The sequence below is a fragment of the Peromyscus maniculatus genome, chromosome 23, assembly GCF_049852395.1.
Source record: "Peromyscus maniculatus bairdii isolate BWxNUB_F1_BW_parent chromosome 23, HU_Pman_BW_mat_3.1, whole genome shotgun sequence".
NCBI lineage: Eukaryota > Metazoa > Chordata > Mammalia > Rodentia > Cricetidae > Peromyscus > Peromyscus maniculatus.
The window spans coordinates 38,836,080-38,859,513 of NC_134874.1; the positions used below are offsets into that span (position 1 = coordinate 38,836,080).

At 51.3% G+C, this 23,434-nt stretch overlaps 1 protein-coding gene across 3 annotated transcripts in view; it reads right to left on the reverse strand.

Moving 5' to 3' along the window:
• Grid2ip (Grid2 interacting protein) overlaps positions 1-23,101 on the reverse strand; it is a 35,974-nt gene extending 12,873 nt beyond the window's left edge. Inside the window, exons 1-8 of one of the 3 annotated variants that reach the window (XM_042268169.2) lie at positions 22,698-23,101; positions 17,709-17,863; positions 7,100-7,348; positions 6,829-6,914; positions 5,474-5,543; positions 4,382-4,476; positions 3,957-4,140; positions 2,406-2,560 (exon numbers count right to left, since the gene is read on the reverse strand). In XM_042268169.2, the coding sequence (XP_042124103.1) occupies positions 2,406-2,560; positions 3,957-4,140; positions 4,382-4,476; positions 5,474-5,543; positions 6,829-6,914; positions 7,100-7,348; positions 17,709-17,863; positions 22,698-23,093 (1,390 nt within the window). In that variant the 5' untranslated portion in view covers positions 23,094-23,101. Of the gene's footprint in view, positions 1-2,405; positions 2,561-3,956; positions 4,141-4,381; positions 4,477-5,473; positions 5,544-6,828; positions 6,915-7,099; positions 7,349-9,867; positions 10,095-16,200; positions 16,312-17,708; positions 17,864-22,697 lie in introns of those variants that run through there. The other 2 variants (XM_042268167.2, XM_042268168.2) reach the window with 2 other exon arrangements.
• Positions 23,102-23,434: the final 333 nt, after the last annotated feature.

Here is a 23,434-nt window from a genome sequence, read left to right on the forward strand (position 1 = left end):
GGGGGATTCTAGGCAGGTGCTCTACCACTGAGCCACACCCCAGCCCCTCACTGGGGGATTCTAGGCAGGTGCTCTACCACTGAGCCACACCCCAGCCCCTCACTGGGGGATTCTAGGAAGGTGCTCTACCACTGGGCCATGCCCCAGCCCCTCACTGGGGGATTCTAGGAAGGTGCTCTACCACTGGGCCATGCCCCAGCCCCTCACTGGGGGATTCTAGGTGCTCTACCACTGAAATGCATCTATCCCCAGCTCTTTAGAGTAATGCTTAAGCAGAAGTCCTAAGACCAGAAACCAGGTACCCAGAGCAAGAAAAGCAGCTGAAGGATGGAAACCATAGTGAGGCTGATGCTGCTCCCAACAGGGTTCTTCTTTTATTTATTTATTTATTTATTTTGAGACAGGGTTTCTCTGTATAGTTTTGGTGCCTATCCTGGATCTCGCTCTGTAGATCAGGCTGGCCTCGAACTCACAGAGATCTGCTTGGCTCCGCCTCCCAAGTACCGGGATTAAAGGCGTGTGCCACTGCCACCTGACTCTAACAGGGCTCTTCTTAGGATACCATGCCATGGGTCCCAACACCCTGTGCTTATTCCAGGCTGCTCACTGACACTCAATAGAACTTGTTAGGGCAAATTGAAAATGTTCTGGGCACATGCTGCCCTTCCAGGGACCGAGAGCTTCATGCTAAAATTCCTCAGCCTTCCTCAATCCTCTAGGCTGTAGGGAGTAGGTGCCTTGAAGGGTCAGCAACAGCAAACCACAGGGACCGTGACTGCAGAGTGCCTGCAGCAGGTAAGGTACAGGACACTGTGCTCACCCAGTACTTTCGCGGCTTTGGGGATTTGAACTTGGATCGGTCCTCACACTTCCACGGCAAGTACTTAAATGACTAGCTCTTCTCTGCAGCCCCGAGTGCAGGGGTTTTAAGGCACATGGGGGCAGGGCATACTCTAATGCTGTAGGTAGCAGTGGAACAGTGAGGTTGCACATGGCCCGGCAGACCCCTGCATGTGTGCTTGTCTGACCATGGGGCCATGAACCAGGTGACATGTACTGATGAATCTGTAAACGGTGAAGAGGACACATGAATTAAATGTTGTTTGCATGTGTGTATTCATATTTGCATGTGCGCATGCATGTTCGTGTATGTGCATGTGTGTACATGTGGAGGTCAGAGCTGGATCTTCTGTCACTCTCCACTGTATATGCCGAGGCAGGGCCCCTCACTGGAACCTGGAGCTTGCCATCCATTTTGCTAATCTAGCTAGCCAGTTTGCTTCAGGGATCCCCTGCCACCCACCTGCCAAGTGCTAGTATTGAAGTGGTCTGCCTGACCCACCTGGCATTTATGTGGGTGCTGGGAATCCGAACTCTAGTCCTCCTGCCTGCCCTATGCTTTATCTACTGAGCCATCCCCAGCCTCTTGTTTTGATTCTATGGGCTGCTGTGGTGGTTTGAAGGAGAATGGCCCCCATAGGCTCAGCGGGCGTGGCACTGTTAGGAGGCGTGGCTTTGTTAGAAGAAGTGTGTCACTGGGGGGTGGGCTTTGGGGTTTTAAATGCTCAAGCCAGGCCCAGTGTCACTCTCTCTTCCTGATGCTTACAGATCCAGATGTAGAACCTACAGCTACCTCTCCAGCACCATGTCTGCCTGCAGACCACCATGCTTCCTGTCATGATGACAATGGACTAAACATCTGGACTGTAAGCCAGCCCCAATTAAATGCTTTCCTTTGTAAAAGTTGCATAGTCATGGTGTCTCTTCACAGCAATAGAAACCCTAACTAAGACAGCTACATAGCGAGTCTCAGGCTGGCCCCAGACTTAGAATCTTCCTGCCTCAGCCTCCCCAAGTGCTGAAGTTACAGGTCTGAACCACCATGCTTGGCTATGGGTTCTCACACAAGGACAGCGCTATAGCTCAGTGGGAGAGCACTTGCTTAGCATGAGCAAGGCCCTGGGTTCCATCCCCATTGATGTAAAAAGAAAACCTGGCTGAGGTAGCACATACCCAAAATCCCATCACCTGGGAGGTGGAGGCAGGAGGATCAGGAGTTCAAGGCCAGCCTGGGCTACACGAGAGTTTGAGGTCAGCCTGACTGCATGAGTCCCAGTTTGAGAGGGGAAAGAGGAGAAAGGGAGGAAGAGGAGGAGGAAAGGGGAAAGATGAAGAACCGAGCAGTTTCCAGCCATGCTGTGTTTGCCGCACGAAGGATGAACTGGGCAGGCACAGTCCTCCCAGCCAGGCCCCAGGGTTGAGCGTGTGTCTGCCGGGCACACGGGCATACACAGGTGGGGGGAGGGGCCCAGAGTGGCCGCCAGACCTCTGGGAGGTGAGGGCAGGTGTCTCCTTGTTCACCTGGCTGGCAGGGCAGCTGGCAGCTGCCCCCAGGGGCTGCTCACCTGTCATGGCCGTGTAGCCCAGGAAGCATGCGATCTTCTCCTGACACAGCTCCTGCTCTTCATAGGTCAACAGCTGGTAGAGGAACTGCCAGAGCACCTGCTTGGCAGGGGTGTCCAGAACGGGGTACACGTCGACAATGAGGGTGTCGATGTTCCTGCAGGTGAAGGTACAGAAGCAGGGAGCTCATTACTCGGGGGTGTGGACCGGGTGGTGGCTCCAGGCCCTGGAATTCAGCTCACTGCCTTGACCCCCACTTTGAAAGATAGAGAGGGCAGGGAGGCAGTCTCCGGAGACCGTCTGCTCCGATTCAAATGCCAGACTGGGCTGGGGATGTTCGCTCATTGGCAAGAGCACGTACCCAGTATAATACCCAAGGTTCCGGGTTTGATTCCCAGCACCTTCCCAGCACCCCTCCCCCCAAAAGTAATAGCCAAATCCCAGCTTTGCCATGTACCAACTAACTGACCTTTCTCAAGCAACTTAACTTTTTTTTTCTTTTGCAAAGTTGGAGGTAGAAATAACATCTACTGAGCTGAGGAGATGCCTCAGCAGGTAAAGGTGTTTGCTGTCAAGCACTCTGACTCCTATGGCCACTGTGGCATGCATGGCTCCCATATTCAATAAATAAATAAATGATAAATGTTTTTTAAAGAAAGATTAGGGGAGGAAGATGAAGGAGCATGTCACAGAAAGTTGTTGGTAATCATTTTACATGTAATAAAGTTCCAGAATTCACAATGGTAATGGTTACATATATTTGCAAGTATACCAACCCCCCCCACCCCAAACCACTGAATTGTACAATTCAATGAGTGAATTGTGGCCAGAGAGATAGATGACTCAGTGATTAGGAGCATTTGTGCTTCGGGGCCGTGGTAGCATTCACCTTTAATCCTAGCATTCGGGAGGCAGAGGTGGGTAGATCTCTCTGAGTTCGAGACCAGTCTGGTCTATAGAGCGAGGGCTGTCTAGAAACCCTGTCTCCAAAACCCAAAAGAAAAAAAAAAAAAAGCATTTGTGCTACTAACTAAACTAGGTTCAGTTTCCAGGACCTAGTTGGCAGCTGACAAACACCTGTAACTCCAGTTCCAGGAGATCTGACACCCTCTTCTGGCCTGCATGGGTACTGCACACATGTGGTGCACTTACATGCAAGCAAAAATATCTATACACATACTTTTTTAAATTAAAAATTTACTCAAATTAAAAAATTAAATTTAAATAAATGACTGAATATATTGTGCAATATAACTCACATGCTATATAATTCAGTCAGGATGTGGAGACAGGCTGATCTCTGTGAGTTCCAGCCCAGCCAGTTGCTACATAGCAAGACCAGGTCTCAAAAGTAAATAAAGGAATAAATGTAAAAGTTGGGGTTTGTTCGAGGGCACCTCAACTCCCTTGATACTAGCTATGGTCTTCTTAGAGCCTTCTCTACCCAGGAAGGGGGAGGAGGCACAGGGAGAGGACCAGGATTGCCAGGTTTAGGTGGGACTTGGGTAGGGCCCAAACAGGTTAGGTCCCTACCACCTCTCTGCCCAGGGCACCTGTGCTGGAAGAAGCTCTCAAGAGCCCGGCAGACTCCATAGCGCTCGGGAGGAGTGAGGAGGTGGTCCAGCTGCTGACTGAAGGTCCTCCCCTGGACTCGGATACTGGAAGGCAGGATGTCCGCCACCCACTGCAGGGAGGTGAGAGCCGACGACCGGGTCGGGGAATCCAAAGAATCTGAATCTGCAGGGGATCACAGGCATGGGGAGGTAAGGGTGACCCGGAGTCGCCAGGTTAGGTGCAGTTTCCCAGGCAGCTGGGGTCAGCAGCATTCTGAGCTGGGGCGTGCAATACATTGGAAAGGGCCTTTGGAAAAAGAGCATGGAACAGCGTTGAACGCTGAGCATTAGGCTCTATAGCACCTCCTGGCGGCATTCCTGGGAAGCGACCAACAAAACAGTCCAGGAAATCTAAATAGTCTCACCGCTGGCGAAAGGGACAGGTCCTTCCTCTACCACCAACGTGGGCATTGCGCCACTGCCTTGCAACATGGACACCACCTTGTCGTGGGAGCAGTTCCTGCAAAGGAGATGGCCCAGGAGGGCCTGACGAGTGAGCTCTGTCCATCATGTAGGGGTCACCCAGCAAATCCACCGTTCATCAGGACTAGCCAGGACCCTAACTTTCATAAAAGTTAAGGCGGTGGTGGCGCAAGCCTTTAATCCCAGCACTTGGGAGGCAGAGGCAGGCGGATCTTTGTGAGTTCGAGGCCAGCCTGGTCTACAGAGAGAGATCCAGGAAAAGCGCAAAGCTCCACAGAGAAACCCTGTCTCGAAAAACCAAAAAAAAAAAAAAAAAAAAAAAAAAAAAGATCTTGTGCAGTAGAAGCCCCAGGTATTGGACTCCTCTCCAGAGCAAGAAACAATCGGTCTTTTCCAATCTATGTCCCCAACATGGAGTTGAAACATTTTTGGTTGGAAGGATGGACTAGAGGTTCTGGCAATGTGGAAGGATGGATTCAAGTGGAATCCTCACTCCTGGGTGGGCATGTGTGGCACACAACTGTAATCTCAGCACTTGGGGAGCAGAGGCAGGAGGATTTTAAGATTTTGCAGAATTTGAAGCCAGTCTGGACTATATAGCAAGTCCAAGATGCCTGGACAACTGGGCAAGACCTTGTCTCAAAACAAAAAAATTTAAAAGGGCTGGCATGGTAGCTCATCCCTGAAATCCAGCACTCATTGGAGGCAGGTGGGTTCTCATGAATTCAAGCAAGTCTGAGCTACATAATGAGTTCCAAGTTAGCCTGGGATACAGAATGAGGCACTGTTTTTAAAAAAAAAAAAAAACTTAAAGGGCTGAAGATGTAGCTCTGGGATAGTGTTTGCCTAACCAAGGGGTTTGTGTTCGATTCCCCATACAGGAAAAAATTAGTCTTCCATGGAAGATGGATAGGCACAGGAGATATAGGCCATAGGACATATGGGGATCAGGGCCACGGTTAGTGTCCCAAGTGGCAAAAGTCTTGGGGGATGGTTCATCACCAAGATCACAAGACACCTCGGGAGCTCCTGACCTCATGTCCAGTCCATTGAGAAAGAGGATCCGGTCACCTGACTTGAGGGAGGCATTTTCAGCCGGGCTGCCTGGAGGAGAGAGAAGGTATACAGTCAGCTGACCGCCTCATCGTGGAATCGTATGGGACTCTCCGCTCTCAACCCCAGAGTGTGAGCCAGATAACCATTCTTCAATTTTACAGGTGAGAAGTGGGACTCGGGGCTGTCGAGATGGTTGAGGGAGTTAGAAAGCTCGACGGACTACCTGAGTTTGACCCCTGAGACCCACATGGTAGACATAACTGACTCCTACAAGTTGTCCTCTAAGCCTCCCCACACACCGGATGACACATGTGTGCTCCCATCCCTCCTCCTCCAAATACATAAGTGTAATTCAAAAAAGAAGAGAAATGAGATCTAGATACAACTGAGGCATAGAAAAGGACTCACCTGTAAGCCTGCATTTCACATGCAGACCAACCAATCCACAGCCCACACCCCGAACACCTCCTCTAGAGAGTCTCATCTGGGCCACTGTCCACATGCCTCCATCAGTTCGGGACTAGGAACTAGGCAGTCAGAAGGACCCCAGCCCCTAGACCCAAGAGCCCATGGACATTGCTCAAAGTCACTGTGATGGCGAATATTGTCAACTGGACAGAGTCTAGAATCACTTGGGGGGGGCAGGCCTCCAGGCACACCTGTGAGGAATATCTAAATTAAAGTTAGCCTCTGAGAATGTGGGGGGATATCTTCATCACGGTAACTCATGCGAGGAGACCCCTTTTAACCATGGGCAGAGATGTTCCCTGGACAGGGAGGCTAGACTGCCTAAAGCAGAGTACTGACTTTTACTGCTTTTTTTTTCCTTTCATTTTCATGTATGTGCATGTGGCATGCATGTGTGTACGTGTGTTTTCATGTGTGTAGGTGCATGTACATGTGTGGATGCATGTGCATGCATGTGTGGGTGTGTATGTAGAGGCGAGAGATTGATGTCATTCTCCACTGATTTTCCACCTTGTTCACTGAGGCAGGGTCTCTCAATCAAACCTGGAGTTCATCCACACAGCTTGCTTGCTAGCCAGCTTGCTCTGGGCGTCTCATCTCCTCCTCCCAAGACTGGAATTACCCACAGGTTACCATCGCACCCAGCAGTTTCTATGTGTTCTGGGGATCCAGACTCTGGTCCTCAGAGCTACTCAACAACTGCTCTAACCATTGGACCATCTCCCCAGCCCTTACTCTCTGCTTCTTAACTTTGGGTGCAATGTGACTAGCAGGCACGGATAGCATTACCAGAGAGAGCTACAACAAGGTTTTTTTCATCTCATTCCTGATCTTAGGCACGCAGGGTAACCTGCCCATCCCTCACCAGGCAGGACAGATTCAATCCAGACTGGTCCATGACCGCGCAGAGTGAAGCCGAAACTCTTGTTGCCCTTGTAGACTCGAACAGTCCTGGGGGAAAGGATGGGATGGGATTGGAGGTGGGTGACCTTTTCTGTCTCATCCTGAGGACAGAGATCAGGGCTCAGGGGGCGGATGTCTCATGTCCTTGTCCTCCCCGATACCCACTGTACAAGTCTCCGACCCAAGCTCGCGCACGATCGGGAGATGTCCCCTACGGTCACCGGCGCGCATACCTGCGAGGGCCCCCAGGGCCGGTGCGGCCGCCCAGCAGCGAGGCCGCCTTGCGCGGGGGCGGCTCATCAGGACGGCGCGGCGCGGCGCTGGCGCGCGTGGACACGAGGAGGCGCTCGGGACGTTCCTCGCTGCGGCTCCGGCGCAAACGCTGCGCGCCCTGCGCCCTCCGAGCTCGGCACAGCTTGCCCAGCAGACCCTGCGACACCACCTCGTCGAAGCGCGCCCGATGCTTCTTGGGGATAAAGATCCTGCAAAGCGAGGGCCGCAGAATCAGACGTGGGCCCTGAGTACATTCCAAAGGCGCCTCCTGGTGGCTCTCCTGTCCCTTCCCGGGGTTACCAGGGAATTTTTCACTCTCTCCCCTTGCATTCCCAGCTGGTGTAGATCTGGTCACATGATGGCTTAGCAGGTAGAAGCGTTTGCTGTCAAGCCTGAAGACCTGAGTTCGATTCCCCGGGACTCACATGGGGGGCTGAGAGATCTAACTATCCTAGACGACACCAGGAGTGAGGCGTCACGTCACCTTGGGAAAGCCGCACCGTCTGTCCCCATGACCCAAACCTTTGTGGGACCTTCCTGCTCCCAAAGCAGTCTATGGAGGATTCCGTTCTCTCTCTCTCCATCCCCTCCCGCACGCTAGCAGGTCAAGCCCCGGCTAATACTCTCCTTCCCTCCCCTGCTTATTTCCAGGCGATTGCTAGAGAAAACCACATTAGCCATCGGCAGGATGTCTGACTTCCTCCGAGAATTCTCGCACTTGCTGTTCTCCTGCTGGCTTCTCTGCCAGCAAGTGTGAAGGTAATTACCACCTCCAAGCTTTTGGCTCTGCCTGGGCTGCTCTTCCCGCCCCCCCCCCCACTTCAATTTTTTTTAAAGAATGATTTTTATTATTTTTAATTGTGTGGGGGTGTTCCCAGTCCCCTGCATGTATTTAGTAAACCTCTGCCCATTTGTCCCTGCCAGATTCTGGGGCTCAACTGTGAAGGTCCTGTGATGCTCTTCAAGGTGTCGTCATCCTGCGGGCGGTGGGAGAAGACAGCCTCTGTGAAGCACGGATACCCTGGGATAAGTCCTTGGTGCCTGTAATTCCAGGAGCTCTCCAAAACCTGAACTGTGGGCCACAGTGATGGGAAAGGCCTTGGCACTTGAGAAGGAAGGCTGTGTGCGTGTCTGTGAGTGAGCCAACCCCATCTCCCTTATAAGAGCTTCAGCTAACACCTTGGTGGACTTATGGGTCCACTGCAGAAGATTCCAAGTCATACAGAAATCTGTAACTTTCCAGCATGACACAGCTGGCCTCTGACACAGCTGGAATCAGGGCTCACAACGCTAGCAAGAGCTTCCTGGCTGTGCCCCAAAGCTCCTTTCTCTCTTCCTTGTACCAGGAGCCAACCACAAGGGCACGGTGGGGAGTCAGGAGAGGAAAGAGGAGGGGAACAATGTCTTGGCATGCAGCTGGAATACACCCTGAACTTGCTCTGTAGCTCTCCCAGCCTCAGGGGATAAGGTTAATGAGGCCCACTGGGCAGAATGAACTCCCTGGTGGGATAGAAGGCAAGTAGATCCTTCAGGGGGGCTCATACTAGCCCCACCCCTGAGGGAGTTCTGCTTCTGATTGGATACTCCAGGTGACCAGCAGGTCTTCTGAGCCCCACACTTCTGTCTGCCTACAGTTGCAGCCTTCTCCTTGTCCTCCTGTCTCAAGTCCAGTCAAAGGATACGGAGACTGTCCACCTCCTACCCTCAACTTCAGCCCCAAGCTCTGTAAGGCATCAGACCCAGATCCTCGCCTGGGTAAGGGTCAGATGCCTAGCTCTGTTGGACATCTAACACCAAGTAGTTACAGTCCTGATTGCCAGGTGGGCACCAGGCTGAATCACAAACTGGGAAAGGGGAAGGTCTGGTGGCTAGTTCTTGGCATCCTGGAGCATGGGCCAGAGGCCAAGGCTGCCTGCCGAGCCAGACACCCTTCCTGGCTGGCACAAACCTTCCCTGCGTTTCCCTCCATCACTGTCTGGCCCAGCCACCCCAGTGCTGGCACTGCTGTAGGTTAATTAAAGCTGGGACAGCCGGATGCAGTGGGGCCGAATTCATTACAGGGACAGATTATTGCCTTTTGGACTGTGACAGCCCAGCAATGGGTCTCCGAGGCTCTTACACCCTTACTATGCCAACAGGCTTCCCTGAGTTCCCAAGGTTCTTCCCGGGAGTCACAGTATTTAACCTTTCACTGGGTCGATTCTGCTGCCAGAACCTCCCCTTGGATCCTCTCTTGCCTGCATGTATTCTAACCCATCCCAGCTTTCTTCACCTAGCACTTGATCTCCAGCCAGCGAACAGGTGGAGACAGGGGTAGGGGCCTCGGAGGCTGCAACCTGCAGTTCCTGACAGTGGTCCTGCGGTCCAAACTCTGAACTTGAGGCGATGCGCTAGGTTCTCATCCCAGAGCACGCGACAACCCCGTTCTTGATCCTCTCTGTCCTATCCCGTGAGCCAATGCAGGGAGGTTGGCTTTTAATCCTAGCCTTTCACTTCATCTCAAGTCCTCGGGTTGCGCGTGGGTCCCGGGGACCCAACATCTAAACCTCACCGCCCACATACCCACCAATTTATTCCCATTGTCCCCCAGTTTCTGGGCTCCGCCCAGTCTCGATAGGTTGCCCACCCAGGACAAGAAAACCCCTCGATGTCCCAGTTCCCCTCCCCCCGAAGCTGGCGAACGCCGGCGCCCGGTTCCCAGAGGCGCAGAACGCGAAGGGGAAGCTACCTAAAGTGCCGAGAGAAGCCCTGGTCCTTCCCCATCTGGATCCGCGAGGGCGGCGCGGCAGGTGCGCACCGGGTAGCGGGTGGAGGAGCCCGCGATGACAGAGAGGGCGCCCGCGACTCCACGCGCCTTTGCCGGGCGAGCTAGCGTGGCCCCCTCCCGGCCAGTCCTGCATGGTGGCCCGATGCCCGCCCCTTCTTGGTGGCTCCGCCCCGCCCCGCCTCTCCTCTCCCCGCCCCAGGACCCTTCAACTAGCTAGTACACCCGAAGGAGTGGAGATCCGGGTGATTCCAGGCTATTAAGCTCTTTCCTTTGGCTCTCTACTCTGTCCCTCTCCAGGAGACTTGCCTGGGACATCACTCGCCCAGCGAGTTTCCCTTACAGTGGCTGCAACACTCTGCCATGACCAACACCTTTTAGAAGAACATTCTTTTATAGTACCTGGGAAAGTATTTACACAGGGAGTTGTGGAAAATGCCCTCCCTACATATCCAGGGGAAGCTATGGCGAAGGCCTTGAATGCCGAGGCCAGAGATCACACCCCAGAGCAGTGGGTGGCCATGCTAGGGCTTATGGATTTGAGGGGTGGTGGAAGAACCTCAGAGGTTTTGAGGTCTTGGTACGCCCAGAGAGGGGTGATGCTGGGAGACAACCCAGGAAAAGGTGTAGGATGGGACAAGAGGCTACATCCCCTTCCCCCCAGTATTGGGCTTGAACAAAGGTTTCACACATACTGCTCAAGTACCTCTGAGCTACATCCACAGCACCTTTTTTCTTGTTTGGAGACAGGGTCTCACTAAGTTCCCCCAGGCTGGTCTTGAACTCACTTTAATCCAGTGGCCTCGAATTCTCCTTCTGTCTCCCTTTCTCTTCCTCTCCCCTCCCCTTCCCTCTCCCTTTCCCTTTCTCCCTCCCTCCCTCTTCCTTTCTCCCTCTCTGTTTTTCTTTCTTCTTGTCTGTCTTTCTTCAAGTAAGGTCTTATGTAGCCCAGGACAACCTCAAACTTGCTATGAAATCATGGATAACCTTGAACTTCTGACCCCCCCTGCCTTCATCTCCTGGGTGCTAGGGTTACAAGCCCATACCTCCAGGTTTTATTACATTCAGGGAATCAAAGTGAGGGCTTTGTGTATGTATGCCAGGTAAGCATACTGCCAACTGAGCCTCATTCCCAACCCAGACCTTGGAAAGTTTTGATCCTCCAGCCTCAGCTTCTTGAGTAGATTGGATTACAGGCCTGTTCTATCACGTTTGGCTGAGTGGTTAAATCTTAAAATAGAGGCGGGGCAGTGGTGGTGCACGCCTTTAATCCCAGCACTCGGGAGGCAGAGGCAGGTGGATCTTTGTGAGTTCGAGGCCAGCCTGGTCTACAGAGCGAGATCCAGGAAAGGCACAAAGCTACACAGAGAAACCCTGTCTCAAAAACACCAAAAAAAAAAAAAAAAAAAATCTTAAAATAGAGAAGTGGGCTGAGGATGTAGCCCAGGGGTAGAGCACACGCCCCGCAATTCCTCAGTGAGGGGCTTGAGGTGTGACTCAGGGTGGAGCTAGATCAGTAAGGGGCTAGTGCATGGCTCCATGGTAGAGGACTTCTCTAGCAAGAATGAACTCCTATGTTCAGTCCCCAGCCCTGAAAAACAAAACAAAAATACTAACGGCATGCTGCTTCCCGACACCTAGGTCCTCCTCCATCCGTTCTTGGCCCCACCACACAGATGTAACCTCTCAGAGAGATTTCTCAGCAGCAGCAGCAGCAGCAGCTCTGCCTTCTCATGCCACATCTCCCTTGCCCTCCCCACTTGCCTGAAGACTCTTATCCTGAGCACAGCTCCCGACAGCAGGACCCTGACTGTCCCATCCTGACAGAGGCATTCAAGATGTTACTTGCCAGCCTCATTGTCCCAGAACCAGTCACTCCCAAAGGCGATAAAAATTGTCCACTGGACTTACGACAGAGAAGACAAAGCATGGTTAGGGTGAATGCTCATCCTACAGTCTGGACATGCTGTTTCAGGGCCAGGCCACTACAGTCACAGAGACATCCCCAGAGAAGGAGGCAGTGGTCGGGGGCATTTGACTAGGTGACTCAAGACAACACAGGGTAGACACCAGGGGCCTGGTCTACCATGCCTGCCTCAGGGAAAGAGCATTGGCAAAGATCATTCTAGAACAATCATTCTCAACCAGAGGCAATTTTGCGCCCACCTCTACCCCCTGAGGACATCTGGCACTATCTCAAGACATTTTTTTTTCCTTTTTGGCTGTCACAAAATGACAGCTGGGAGAAGGGTGTGCTGTTGTGGGTAGAGGCCAAGGCTTCCAAACAACTTTAGTGCACAGGGCAGCTCCCAATCACAGAGAAATGGGGGGGGGGGGGGGCCCAAAGTCTAATTGAGTCATCTGCTCTGGGGAAAAGAGACCCTCCATATGGGAAGTCAACACTAATTGATCACACACTACGCTGGGCACTTTGGCCAACATCAGCCCATATAATTCCCCCAATAACTGTATTATACATATTTAAAAAATTTTTTTGTTTGTGGTATGCATGTGCATCTTATGCATGCTTGCATGAATGTGGGTGCATGTAAGTGTGCATGCTCTTATGTGCTTATGCATGTGGAGGGCCTCCATCAGTCTTCCACCTCGTTCATTAAGGGAAGGTCTCTCAATCAAACCCAGAGCTGATCGATAAGGCTAGTCTTGCTAGCCTGCTTGCTCTGGGGACCCTCATCTCTGTTTTCTGAGGCTGAAATTACAGATGGATGATCAACGTGGGTTCTGGGGATCTGAACTCTGGTTTCTCATGCTCATGCCAAAAGCACATGCACCACTGAGCCACTTTCCCAGCCCTTATATATAAATATTTTTATTTTTTATTCTTTTGAGACAGGGTGTCTGGCCGGTCTCAAACTCATATAGAGATCCACCCACTTCTGCCTCCCAAGTACTGAGATTAAAGGAGCGTGCTACCATAACTTGTTTGTTTTATTTCATTTGATAAAGGGTCTCACTATGTAGCTCTGGCTGACCTGGAACTCATTATGTAGACCAGGCTGGCCTCGAACTCACAGAGACCTGCCTGCCTCTGTTTGCCAAGTGCTGGGATTAAAGACAGGTGGCATCACCCCTGGATTTCTTTATTTTTCAATATTTCTCTGTCTCTCTGTCTCTGTCTGTCTGTCTGTCTGTCTGTCTCTCTCTCTCTCTCTCTGTGTGTGTGTATGTGTGTGATATCCTTGCCTTAGTGTGCATGAAGAGGTCAGAGGTCAACGTGGGCTGTCTTCCTCAATTGCTCTCTACCTTATTTTCATCCAGACAGGCTCCCTCACTGAACATGGAGTGAACTGATTAGGCAGGATGGCCAGTGGGCCCCAGGGATCCTGGCTCCACCTCCCCAGCACTGGGATGACAGGCTGTGCCATTGCCCCTGGCTTTCCCGTGAGTGCTAGAGAGCCAGACTCAGGTCCTTCGCTTTTCACAGCAAACACTTTACCCATTAAGCTCCTGTCTCTCCAGCGTGATTATAGCATATAAATGTGTGTGTGTGTGTGTGTGTGTGTGTTCCAGGAGATCACACCCAGGTCTTGGGCATACTAGGAAAGAACGCTACCACAGGACTATCTCCTGTTTTTGTTTTTCTTTCTTTGTGATGAGGTCTCTTGATGTAGCTCAGGTTGGTCCTGAACCCCATGTGTAGACTCAAACTTGCAATCCTACCTACCTCAGGCGCCTGAGTACTAGGTTTACTAAAAGTATGCACCCCCATGTTTGGCTCCAAGGCATCATGGTGTCATTGACACTTACCACCAAATAAAAGAGGTAAAAGGGACACAGGTGGTCCCTCCTCCACATCCAGGCTTCCAGCTTACCTCTTTTTTGCTTATAGTCAGCACAATTCACCTACCTAGAATCCTGTTGGGAACACATAGGATAAACCCTATTTATCAGACAGTCTATGGATATCAATTTACTTGCTCAAGGTTGTACCATCCATGAAGAGACCCCAGGCCTCCAGGTGGAAATTCCAAATCACACCACCTTAGCCACGCCAGCTGCTACCTACCTTGCCCTTCCCCCCACAACCCCCCCCCCAAAAAAAAAAAACAAAAAAACCCCTGCTCTTTCTGTTTCCTCCCGGACACATCACACTTTCCAAACAGCCTGTCCTGTCCTAATTAGAAAGCCATTTTATCACTTAATCAGACTGGGATTCCTTGGGGGACAGACCCAAATTAGGCTCCGAGTGGCAGCAAGAAATGCATAAGGGAACAGGATGCCTTTGCAAATTGTGGCTGCAAACCTGGACACATTCAAGGTCTTCACTGTCCTGAAGGATAGCCACTCACTCTATATTTATATTAAATACTTAAAGTGTAATTAATGAGAGCCAGATAAACATATATATACACATATATGACAGTTTCCACGTTATGTAGCCGAGGATGACCTTGAACTTCTGAGCCTTCTACCTCCACCTCCCTAAGGCTGAGATTATAGGCTTACACTGCTTTCCCTGTTTTGTTTTGTTTCATTCTGTTTCTCTGTGTAGACTTGGTTGTCCAGAAACTCACTCTGCAGCCCAGGCTGGCCTGGAACTCATGAAGATCTGCCTGGCTCTGCCTCCTGAGTGCTGAGTGTTGGGGTTAAAGGTGTGCGCCACCGCAGACCAGCCACCATGCCTGGTTGTTTGCAGTGTTGGGAACTGACTCCAGGGTCTTGCTATACAACCCAGGCTGCCCACACATGTGCAGTCTTTTTGCCTCAGCCTCCCAAGTGCTGGGATTACTGCTGTGTGGTCATCCGCATTTATGAGAAGTTCATCCATATTAAACAACCACATGTACTTAGTGGCTACTGTGGGAGAGGACTCAGGATCCTGGTCTCCTCCACAGCTCTTCTCCCTTCTGCTTGGGCCATTGCAGTCACCCCCAATTCTACCCCCATCATAGGCCATACTTCTGTGTTCCAAGTGGATTCTAACCTCCTTGGGAAGATTATTTATTTATTATTTATTTATAGCCGTGGATTTGATAAATTACCCAGGCTGGCTTTGAACTTGTGATCCTCCAGCTTTAACCTCCCAAGTAGCTGAGATTTTAGATGTAGCTCTAAAGAAAGCTTTACATACGCACACGTATACACACACACACACACACACACACACACACACACACACACACACCATCTATCATGATCATCATCACCATTACCACCTACCACCTTTTGTCTATTCACCCTCTTATTTAAGCCTTGTCTTGGCTCCTTGGACCAGGCGAGTGATTCCCCATTGTCTTCATTTAATGGCAAGCCAGGGTGCCCATGCTCTTGTCTTCTGGCACTAGATGCTTGATGTTGAACTCTTCTTGGCGACTGACCTTCCTGTCCCCAGAACTCACTTCCAGACCCCTCTGTGACCCAACTTTCTGAGGTGTAGTGCTGACACCTGCTGAGTCCCTGCCCTGATTGCCGGAGTCTGAATTAGCAATGGGATGCCCCTGAGCTTGGATCTCAGAATTAGCTAGGGAGGCTGTTATGCTTCCTTGTCCCTTCTGAGACAAGGAAGACTCCAAAGGACTCCACTCAAATCCCCAACACCCCAAGAGCCCAGCACACGTTGGCAGCTGGCCAGCTCCAGGAAGGGAGGTGTTAGGAAGTGCAGAACGGTTGGAAGGGTGGTGGTTGGGGGGAAGGCGTTGTCTGAAGTCCCCCCCTCCGCCGCTGCCATATTACCCTCCTTTCGGAGCCCAGCTGGGCGCCGCCCCCTCCTCCAACAACCTCCCCAATTTTCCTGTCGCACTTGACACCCGCTGGCAACACAGACTTTCCATTCATCCTCCCAGCAGCACCCCAGGGAAGCAGCGGGCCACCGGGGCATCCCGGAGTGTCCAGGGGTTCCCGCTTTTTCCAGGCTCTAAATCTAGACCACCTCCTCCCTCCCTGATCTTCAGTTGACAGGGGCCTGTCGGTCGCTTGGGGACGAAAAGCAGCCAGCAGAGAGGCAGCTACCGCTGCCGCTGTCCCAAGAGAGGTGGCGGAGACAGAAGCCCCGCAGCATCCAGATGAAACCAGGAAATCTGAGCGAGCCTCCAGCTGAGTCTGGCCTGGAGATAAACGCGCCAAGTTCCCTGGGGGACCGTCGCGTCCCCTACAAGCCCAGCCCTCATGGAACTGGGCAGAATCGAGCTCTGCCTATCTGTCACCTCCCCAGGAAGTCCTCAGCCCCCTGCACCAGCTCCGCGACAAATTCCGCCCTAGAAATAACTTTTTTTTTTTTCTATCCAGAGCTTTTTTTTTTTTTTCATCTCCCCAACAAGAGTCAGTCCCCTTACTCACCCCAGGCAGCTCATGGTGGCCTCTTTCGGTGGCCTCCAATGCGTTTCGCTGCAGAGTCAAGATGCTGAGCCCTGGCTGGTGGGGGCTGGGGGCTGGCCAGCCCAGTCCCTGACATTGGCCAGGCCCAGAGGGAGGGGCAGACCGCGGGGTGAATGGCAGCGAGGGGAGGGGGCAGACTGAGCCCGGGAAGGGGGAGGGGTCGGGGTAATCGCCGGCCCCAGAGGCAAGAGCCTGGAGAGAAAGCCCAGCAGGACTCACAGCCAGAGTCTGAAAAACCTCAGAGGCTGTCCGATGGAAGCCGTATATAGATAGATACGGCACTCAGTGAAGGAGGCCAGGGATCCGGGATATTCCTGGGTCACCTCAAGCCAGGACCCGCCAGGAATTTTCTCCAATAAACTTAAGGTGAAACAGCTAACTGCATTCAAGAGCCTGTGACAGCCACTGACTTTGCTCTGTGATCCTCTCAGAACCTCAACTTGAATATGAACGGAGTGTCCTTCAAGGATCTAATGCCATTCTTGGCACACATCTGTCACCACCACCACCGTCCTCCTCATCACCATCGTCAAACTGATAATAAAGAGCTCTAGTGTAGGGCCTGGGGAGATGGCTCAGTGGATAGGGTGCCTGCCCAGCAAAGCATGAAGACCTAAGCTCCATCCTCAGCACTGACAAAGAAAGCCACATGCAGAGGCTCTCTGTAACTCCAGTATTAAGGTGGGGGAGGGGCTGGCAGGTGGAAACCTGGGGCTCCCTGCCTGACCAGCCAGTCTAGCTGAAATGGGGAGCACCAGGTTCAGTGAGAGACTTGTCTCAAAATATAAGATGGAGATGGCTGGGTATGGTGTCTCCGACAACTTTAATTCCAGAACTCAGGAGGCAGAGGCAGGTAGATCTTCGTGAATTTGAGACCAGCCTGGGTTATATAGCAAGGTCCAGGCCGTCCAGGGCTACACAGTAAGACCCTGTACACACACACACACACACACACACACACACACACACACACACAGCCTGAAGTGGTGGTTCACACCTGTAATTACATCCCTTGGGAGGCTGTGGCAGGAGAACCTTGGGTTCAAGGCCAACCTGGGTGTCATAAGGAGACCCTATCTCAAAAGATTAAAAAACAAGGGGCGGGGGAGGCATTAAGAGACAGATAGTGGGCATTGCCTGTAGGATTGGGTGGGTGTCAGGACCCACAACTTCATATTGCTCCACTGCTCAGTCACATACGGAGCTGAGCGTGTCTTGGTATTTTACGGGAGATTCCTGCCATCTTGGTTTGGGTGGAGTCAGAAAGCTATGGCTCATTTACCTCAGGAGGTGATCCTTCACAGGCCAGCACTAGCCGTCCCTTTCACCATCACCAACACAACCACCGTGATAGTTCACCTTTTTCACCAGCTCGAGAGGGCAGGCCTCATGTCCCACTTGGACTGGAAAGACCACCCTCCTTGAATGCAACCCACTTGGTCTTCCCGTCTTTCCATCAGCAGAGGTACCTGAGGTTGTCCAGGACTGGCCCCTGGGCCTCGATGGGCAGCACCAGAGTAAGAGCCCATACCAGCTCGTCCACTTGTTGCTCAGCAGCAAACTGCTTCAGGGCAGCGAACACCTGCTCTTTGGCTGTTGGCTGGTCCCCCAAGATGTCATCTACCTGCAAGGAGAGGATCCCAGGTAGATCCATGGGGAGTCCTCAGTTTACCTCCACAGGATAGCTGGCCCAGGAAGCACTGGCCACCGGGCCTCACCTCTAACCGCTCAGCTGTCCTTGAGAGAGGGAGACTATTAACATCTTCATTTTGTAGCTAACAAGCTCAGGTCACAGAGGCTGACAGAGGGAGGACTTGCAGAGAAGTGACTTGTGGGAGGACAGTTCAAAGTTATCAGCTCAGGCTTTGAACCCAGGAGCCGCAACTGTTTGCTTGTTGTTGTTGTTTTTAAACATTTCTTTGCGCATCTGCATCTGCGGAAGTCAGAGAACAGCTTGGCAGGAGTCAGTTCTCTCCCATCATGTGGGTCCTAGGGATTGAACTCAGGTCATTGGGCTGTGGGCGAGTCTCTTTGCCCGCTGAGCCATTTCATCAGCCCAGGAGCAGCCATTCCAGGGACTCCAAGGATCAAAGGACTTAATATAAGTGCTTAAACACGTGCCAGGCACTCGCTAATTGCTAGTTACTATTATTATAATACTATGCTGGTGTTCCGTTCCACAGCACTGTTTGCTAAGGGTCCCTACAGAGAATATTCTGGTTCCATAAAAGCACTGTAGAAGGTGTGCCCTGCTATGAATTTTAACTCTCTCTCTCTGAACTTTTTTCTGGGTGTTCTTTCTCTTCATGCCCGTAACTAGCTAATGTTAATATGGGAACATCTATTCAGAGGGGTGTGGGGGCCATTGAAACTGGGTGTGCAAATGCACACAATGTCCCCAGAAAGCAGCTTGTTAATATACCCAAAGCTCCCTCTCTCTCATTAGTTTTTGTTTCTGTTTTGCAGCACTGAGGATGGAATCCAGGGTTTCTTCCATGCGAGGCAAGTGTCACGAAGCTGCATTCCCCAGCGCCTCTTTGTGTGTGTGGTGTTTACATGTGTACATGTTCATGTGTGTACATGTGGAAACCAGAGGACATTATCGGGCGTCTTCCTCAGTGGCTCTCTCTCCACTGTCAGTCTTTTTTCCCTTTTTATTTTGAGATGGCCCCACTCAGCTGTCCAGGCTGAGCTTGAATGCAGCTTGAACTTGTCATCCCCCTGCCTCAGCCTTCTGAGTAGCTAAGATAACTAACAGGCCTGTGCCACCAGACTGAACTGGTTTTCTTTTCCTTTTCCTTTACCACTCTTTCCTCTCCCTCCCTCCCTCCCCCCTCTCTCCATTTCTTCCTTTCTGTCTTTCTTTTTTGGACAGGTTCTTGCTAAGCAGTCCAGTCTGGTCTCAAACTTGGTCTCCTGCCTCCACCTTTCAAGTGCCTTGGATCAGGCATGTATCACCACACCTGGCTAAAGTCCACTCTTTCCTTCATTGACCTGATATCCATGAATTCATTCAATGTCCTGACAAAGCAGGTGTATGACGACCTGTGCGGGAAGTTTAATCTTTCTGTTTGTCAATACATTCTTATTACATTGTGTGTGTGTGTGTGTGTGTGTGTTTGTGTGTTTGTGTGTGTGTGTGTGTGTGTGTGTGTGTGTGTGTGAGTGTGCACCACAGCACGTGTGTGGAGGTCAGAGGACAATTGCTGGAGTCGGTTCTCTCCTCTACTGTGGATTCCAGGAACTGAATTTGGGGGTCAGGCAAGTGTGGCTTTTCCTGATGAGCCATTTGCTGGTCCTGCTACTGAACCTTGGAACTGAATTAATGTCTGATTGCTTCTTTCTTTCTTTCTTTCTTTCTTTCTTTCTTTCTTTCTTTCTTTCTTTCTTTCTTTCTTTCTTTCTTTCTTTCTTTCTTTCTTTCTTTCTTTCTTTTAATATTTATTTTATTATGTATACAGTGTTCTGCCTGCATGTGTTTCTGCAGGCCAGAAGAGGGCACCAGATCTCATTACAGATGGTTGTGAGCCACCATGTGGTTGCTGGGAATTGAACTCAGGACCTCTGGAAGAACAGCCAGTGCTCTTAACCACTGAGCCATCCCTCCAGTCCCCTGACTGCTTTCTTAAAAAACAAAACCAAAAACATATGGGGCTAAAGAGACAGCTCTGTGGTTAAGAGTGCTTGTGGCCCTTCCAGAGGACCTGGGTTGGGTTTCCAGAACCCACCTTGGACAGCTCATAACCTCCTGTAACTCCAGTTCCAGGGATCCAATGCCTTCTTCTGGCCTCCATGGGTACTGCACAAACATGGTACACGTACACTCAGCCATTCACACATATACGTAAAATAAATCCTTTAAAAATGTATTATTATTGTGTATGTGTGTGCCCAAGTGTGGAGTTCAGAGGACAACCTTGTGAAGTTGGTCCCCTCCTTCCACCTTTACATGGATTCTGGGGATGGAATTCTGGTCGCCAGGCTGGTGTGGCAAGTGCCTTTTTATACTGAGCTATCTTTAAGGTTCCCCAATTGCTTTCTAGGTGGTTCCACTAATGCACCATGGCAGACTTTCTAGAGCAGTGAGAGTAGAGAATGAGTTAGCATTAGCAGGTGACATCGAGGGACTCTAAGCAGAGGCCACTGTGTGCGTGTTTGAATCCTAACACTTGGAATCTTGGCATGTCCCTGTCAATATGCCCATCAGCTGTTACGGCTCCTCACCTGATTTCAGTCCAGCCTCAAGCACAGGACCTGGCACACAGCAGGTTCTCCATGCATAACTGTGGTGGATCTAAAGGGCGGTGGCAGCCACACAGCATTTCCTAAGGTCCCCTGCTCTCTTCTGTTGTCTTCAAAGGGGTTAGGACAGTCTGTAACACCAGCCACCACCCCCGCCACCATCCCCTGCACCACCTGTGACACTGCATGGACTGCAGGTTTGGAATCAAAGCCAGCAGCAATAGCCTCGTTTCAAGAGTGTGTGGCTAGCTGCAAGGATGCTTTATGTAAGAAAGGAAAAAATAGCTCCCCCTCCTGGGGCCCAGGCCACAGAGCGGTTTCGGTGTCAGTTATTACCAAGATGTTTCCAACCTACATCTAACCATGCGGCTCCATCACGGGACACTAATGGATTTTCTATTAAATACCAGCGATTTAAAGGAGCAAAAACTGGGGCAGGCAGAGTACTGGTGGGAACCTGGGTGGGGGGAGCTGGTTATTATAAACCAGTGAGGGTTCCACAGAGGCCATCTTTTATTGGGATCTACCTACTTTTCGGGAGTGCTTGGTAAGCCCCAACCAGAAAAACATTGCGTCAGACCTTCCCTGATTGCCAAGCAGAGTCTATTTTCACCAGTTCTGCTCCCTGGGCGAGTCTATATGTCCACTCTGCCTTACTGGGGGCTCTAAGGATGCTGCCTTCAAACACTGCAGGAATTAGATGAGACAAGCTTTCAGCTCCCCTCATCCCAGCAACTCATCTGGGACAGTAGCAAACATGATTTATTTTCTTTTTCTTCCTTCCTTCCTTCCTTCCTTCCTTCCTTCCTCCCTCCCTCCCTCCCTCCCTCCCTCTCTCTCTCTCTCTCTCTCTCCCTCTCTCTCCCTCTCCCTCTCTCTTCTCTCCCTCTCTCTCTGCATTTTATACACCCCTGGCTAGCCTCAAACACTCTAAATAGGAGGAGATGACCTTGAACTCTTTTTTTTTTTTAACATTTTAAAATTTTATTTTATATGTTAAGGGGGAGGCAAGTGTATGCCATATCATGCAAGCTGGGATCCGGGATCAGACGACAACCTACAGGAGTCTCCCCAGCATTTCTCCCTATGGCCCCTTTCATCTCTGAAGCTTCATGTTGGGATGAGGGAATCTTACATGGTTATTAGCCATTCTAGAAAACTCTCTGGACCTCTGCAGAAAACTTTGTGTGGGTGGACAGTGAACTTCTTTAGTTTAGCTTCTGAGACCCCCCAAACCCTAGTGGTCACCCCCCACACCTGCCCAGGGCCAAGATTGAGGAGTTTCCCTTCTATGGAGCACAGGTTCGGGAGTTCAAATATCCTTGTCAAGAAGTAGAAGCCGAGTTTCCAGGTTCTGCATCCAGGTGAAATAGAATGTTTATGTTTCAGAGACCACTCACAAATTCACTCTGTTCTGCTGGCGCCTGGACAAATGAGGAGCAGGAACATCTGTCTGTCTGTCTATCTATCTACTTGCCTACCTATCATCTATCTATCTATCTACCTACCTACCTACCTACCTACCTACCTATCTTCTATCTATCTACCTATCTATCAATCTATCTACCTACTTACCTACTTATCATCTACCCATCTACCTATCATCTACCTGTCTGCTTACCTATCATTTATCTATCTACCTACTTGTCACCTACCTACCTACTTGTCATCTGTTTGCCGATCTACCTATCAATCATCTATTTATCACTCACTGGTCTATCTACCTACCTGTTTATATCTATCTACGGAGGCTCGTATCATCTCTCTCTCTCTCTCTCTCTCTCTCTCTCTCTCTCTCTCTCTCTATCTATCTATCTGCCTGTTATCTACCTACTTACCTGTCTAGCTTTCATCTATCAAACATCTCTTAATTTATATATCACCTGTTTATCATCAATCAATGAATTATTCAGCTATGAGCCATTTATTTTGGAGGCAGGGTCTCACTATGTAGCCCAGGCTGGCTAGGAACTTGCTTTGTAAATCTTCCTCAAGAACTTTGCTCACTCAGCACTCGGGGAGCAGAGGCAGACAGATGTGTTCAAGGTCAGCCTGGTCTACAGAGAGAGTTCCAGGATAGCCAGGGCTACACAGAGAAACCTTGTCTCCAAAAACCTAAAACAAACAACAAGACAAATAGACAGACAAACAAAAAGAACTTCGCTCAGCTAGCAGCCCAGGACTGTGCCCAGCCCCTTCTTGTTCGGGCGCCCTACCTTGCAGCTGAACTCCTGGGCCTTGCGCCTGCGCTCTCTGTGCACAGCCTCTGGTCTGGGGCGGCCAGCCAAACGCAGCAGTTCGCGGCCCAGCGGGAGGCTGCGGCCAGATCGTGGGGCTAGCCAGGCTGCTGTCAAGGCTGTGGGGCCACCCTCGGGGCCAGGGAGTACACCGAGGCTGGGTGGCACTCGAGGGCAGCGTCGTGCCAAGCGCACGAGGTGCTCTCTGCTCAGGCCACCCACAGCCAGCCCCTCCACCTCCAGAATCTGGTCCCCAGGCCGCAGCCCCCCAGCGTGCGCGCTGCTTCCTTCAGCCACCTCCATCACGAAGCAGGGCCCAGAGCCGGCCAGCTGGAAGCCGAAGTCCTCAGGCCAGCCTTGGTTGGTGGCTGGCATTGCTGCTGTGGCGGTACCGGTACCGCTGGAGAGAGAGGAGAGGGAGAGAAGCCGGTATGGTTCTGTAGGTGGAGGCCTGCTTAGGCCTGCGTCCCTCTGCTGGTTTGCTGGACACAGACAGGTGTCATATCCTGTTATATCCCACAGATACATCATAGGGGCTGGAGACACACATGCGGCTTTCAGAAAGAGGGTGGAGGACAGCTGGCGTGCTGCTTCAGTGGCCAGGGGATGCCAAGGCTAAGTGGGGGTGGTGGTGGGGAGTCTCTGAAGACATCACCAATCTGCATTGTCCTTAGCTCTGGACTGTATAGAGAAATAGTCTCCCGCTGTTATGAAAG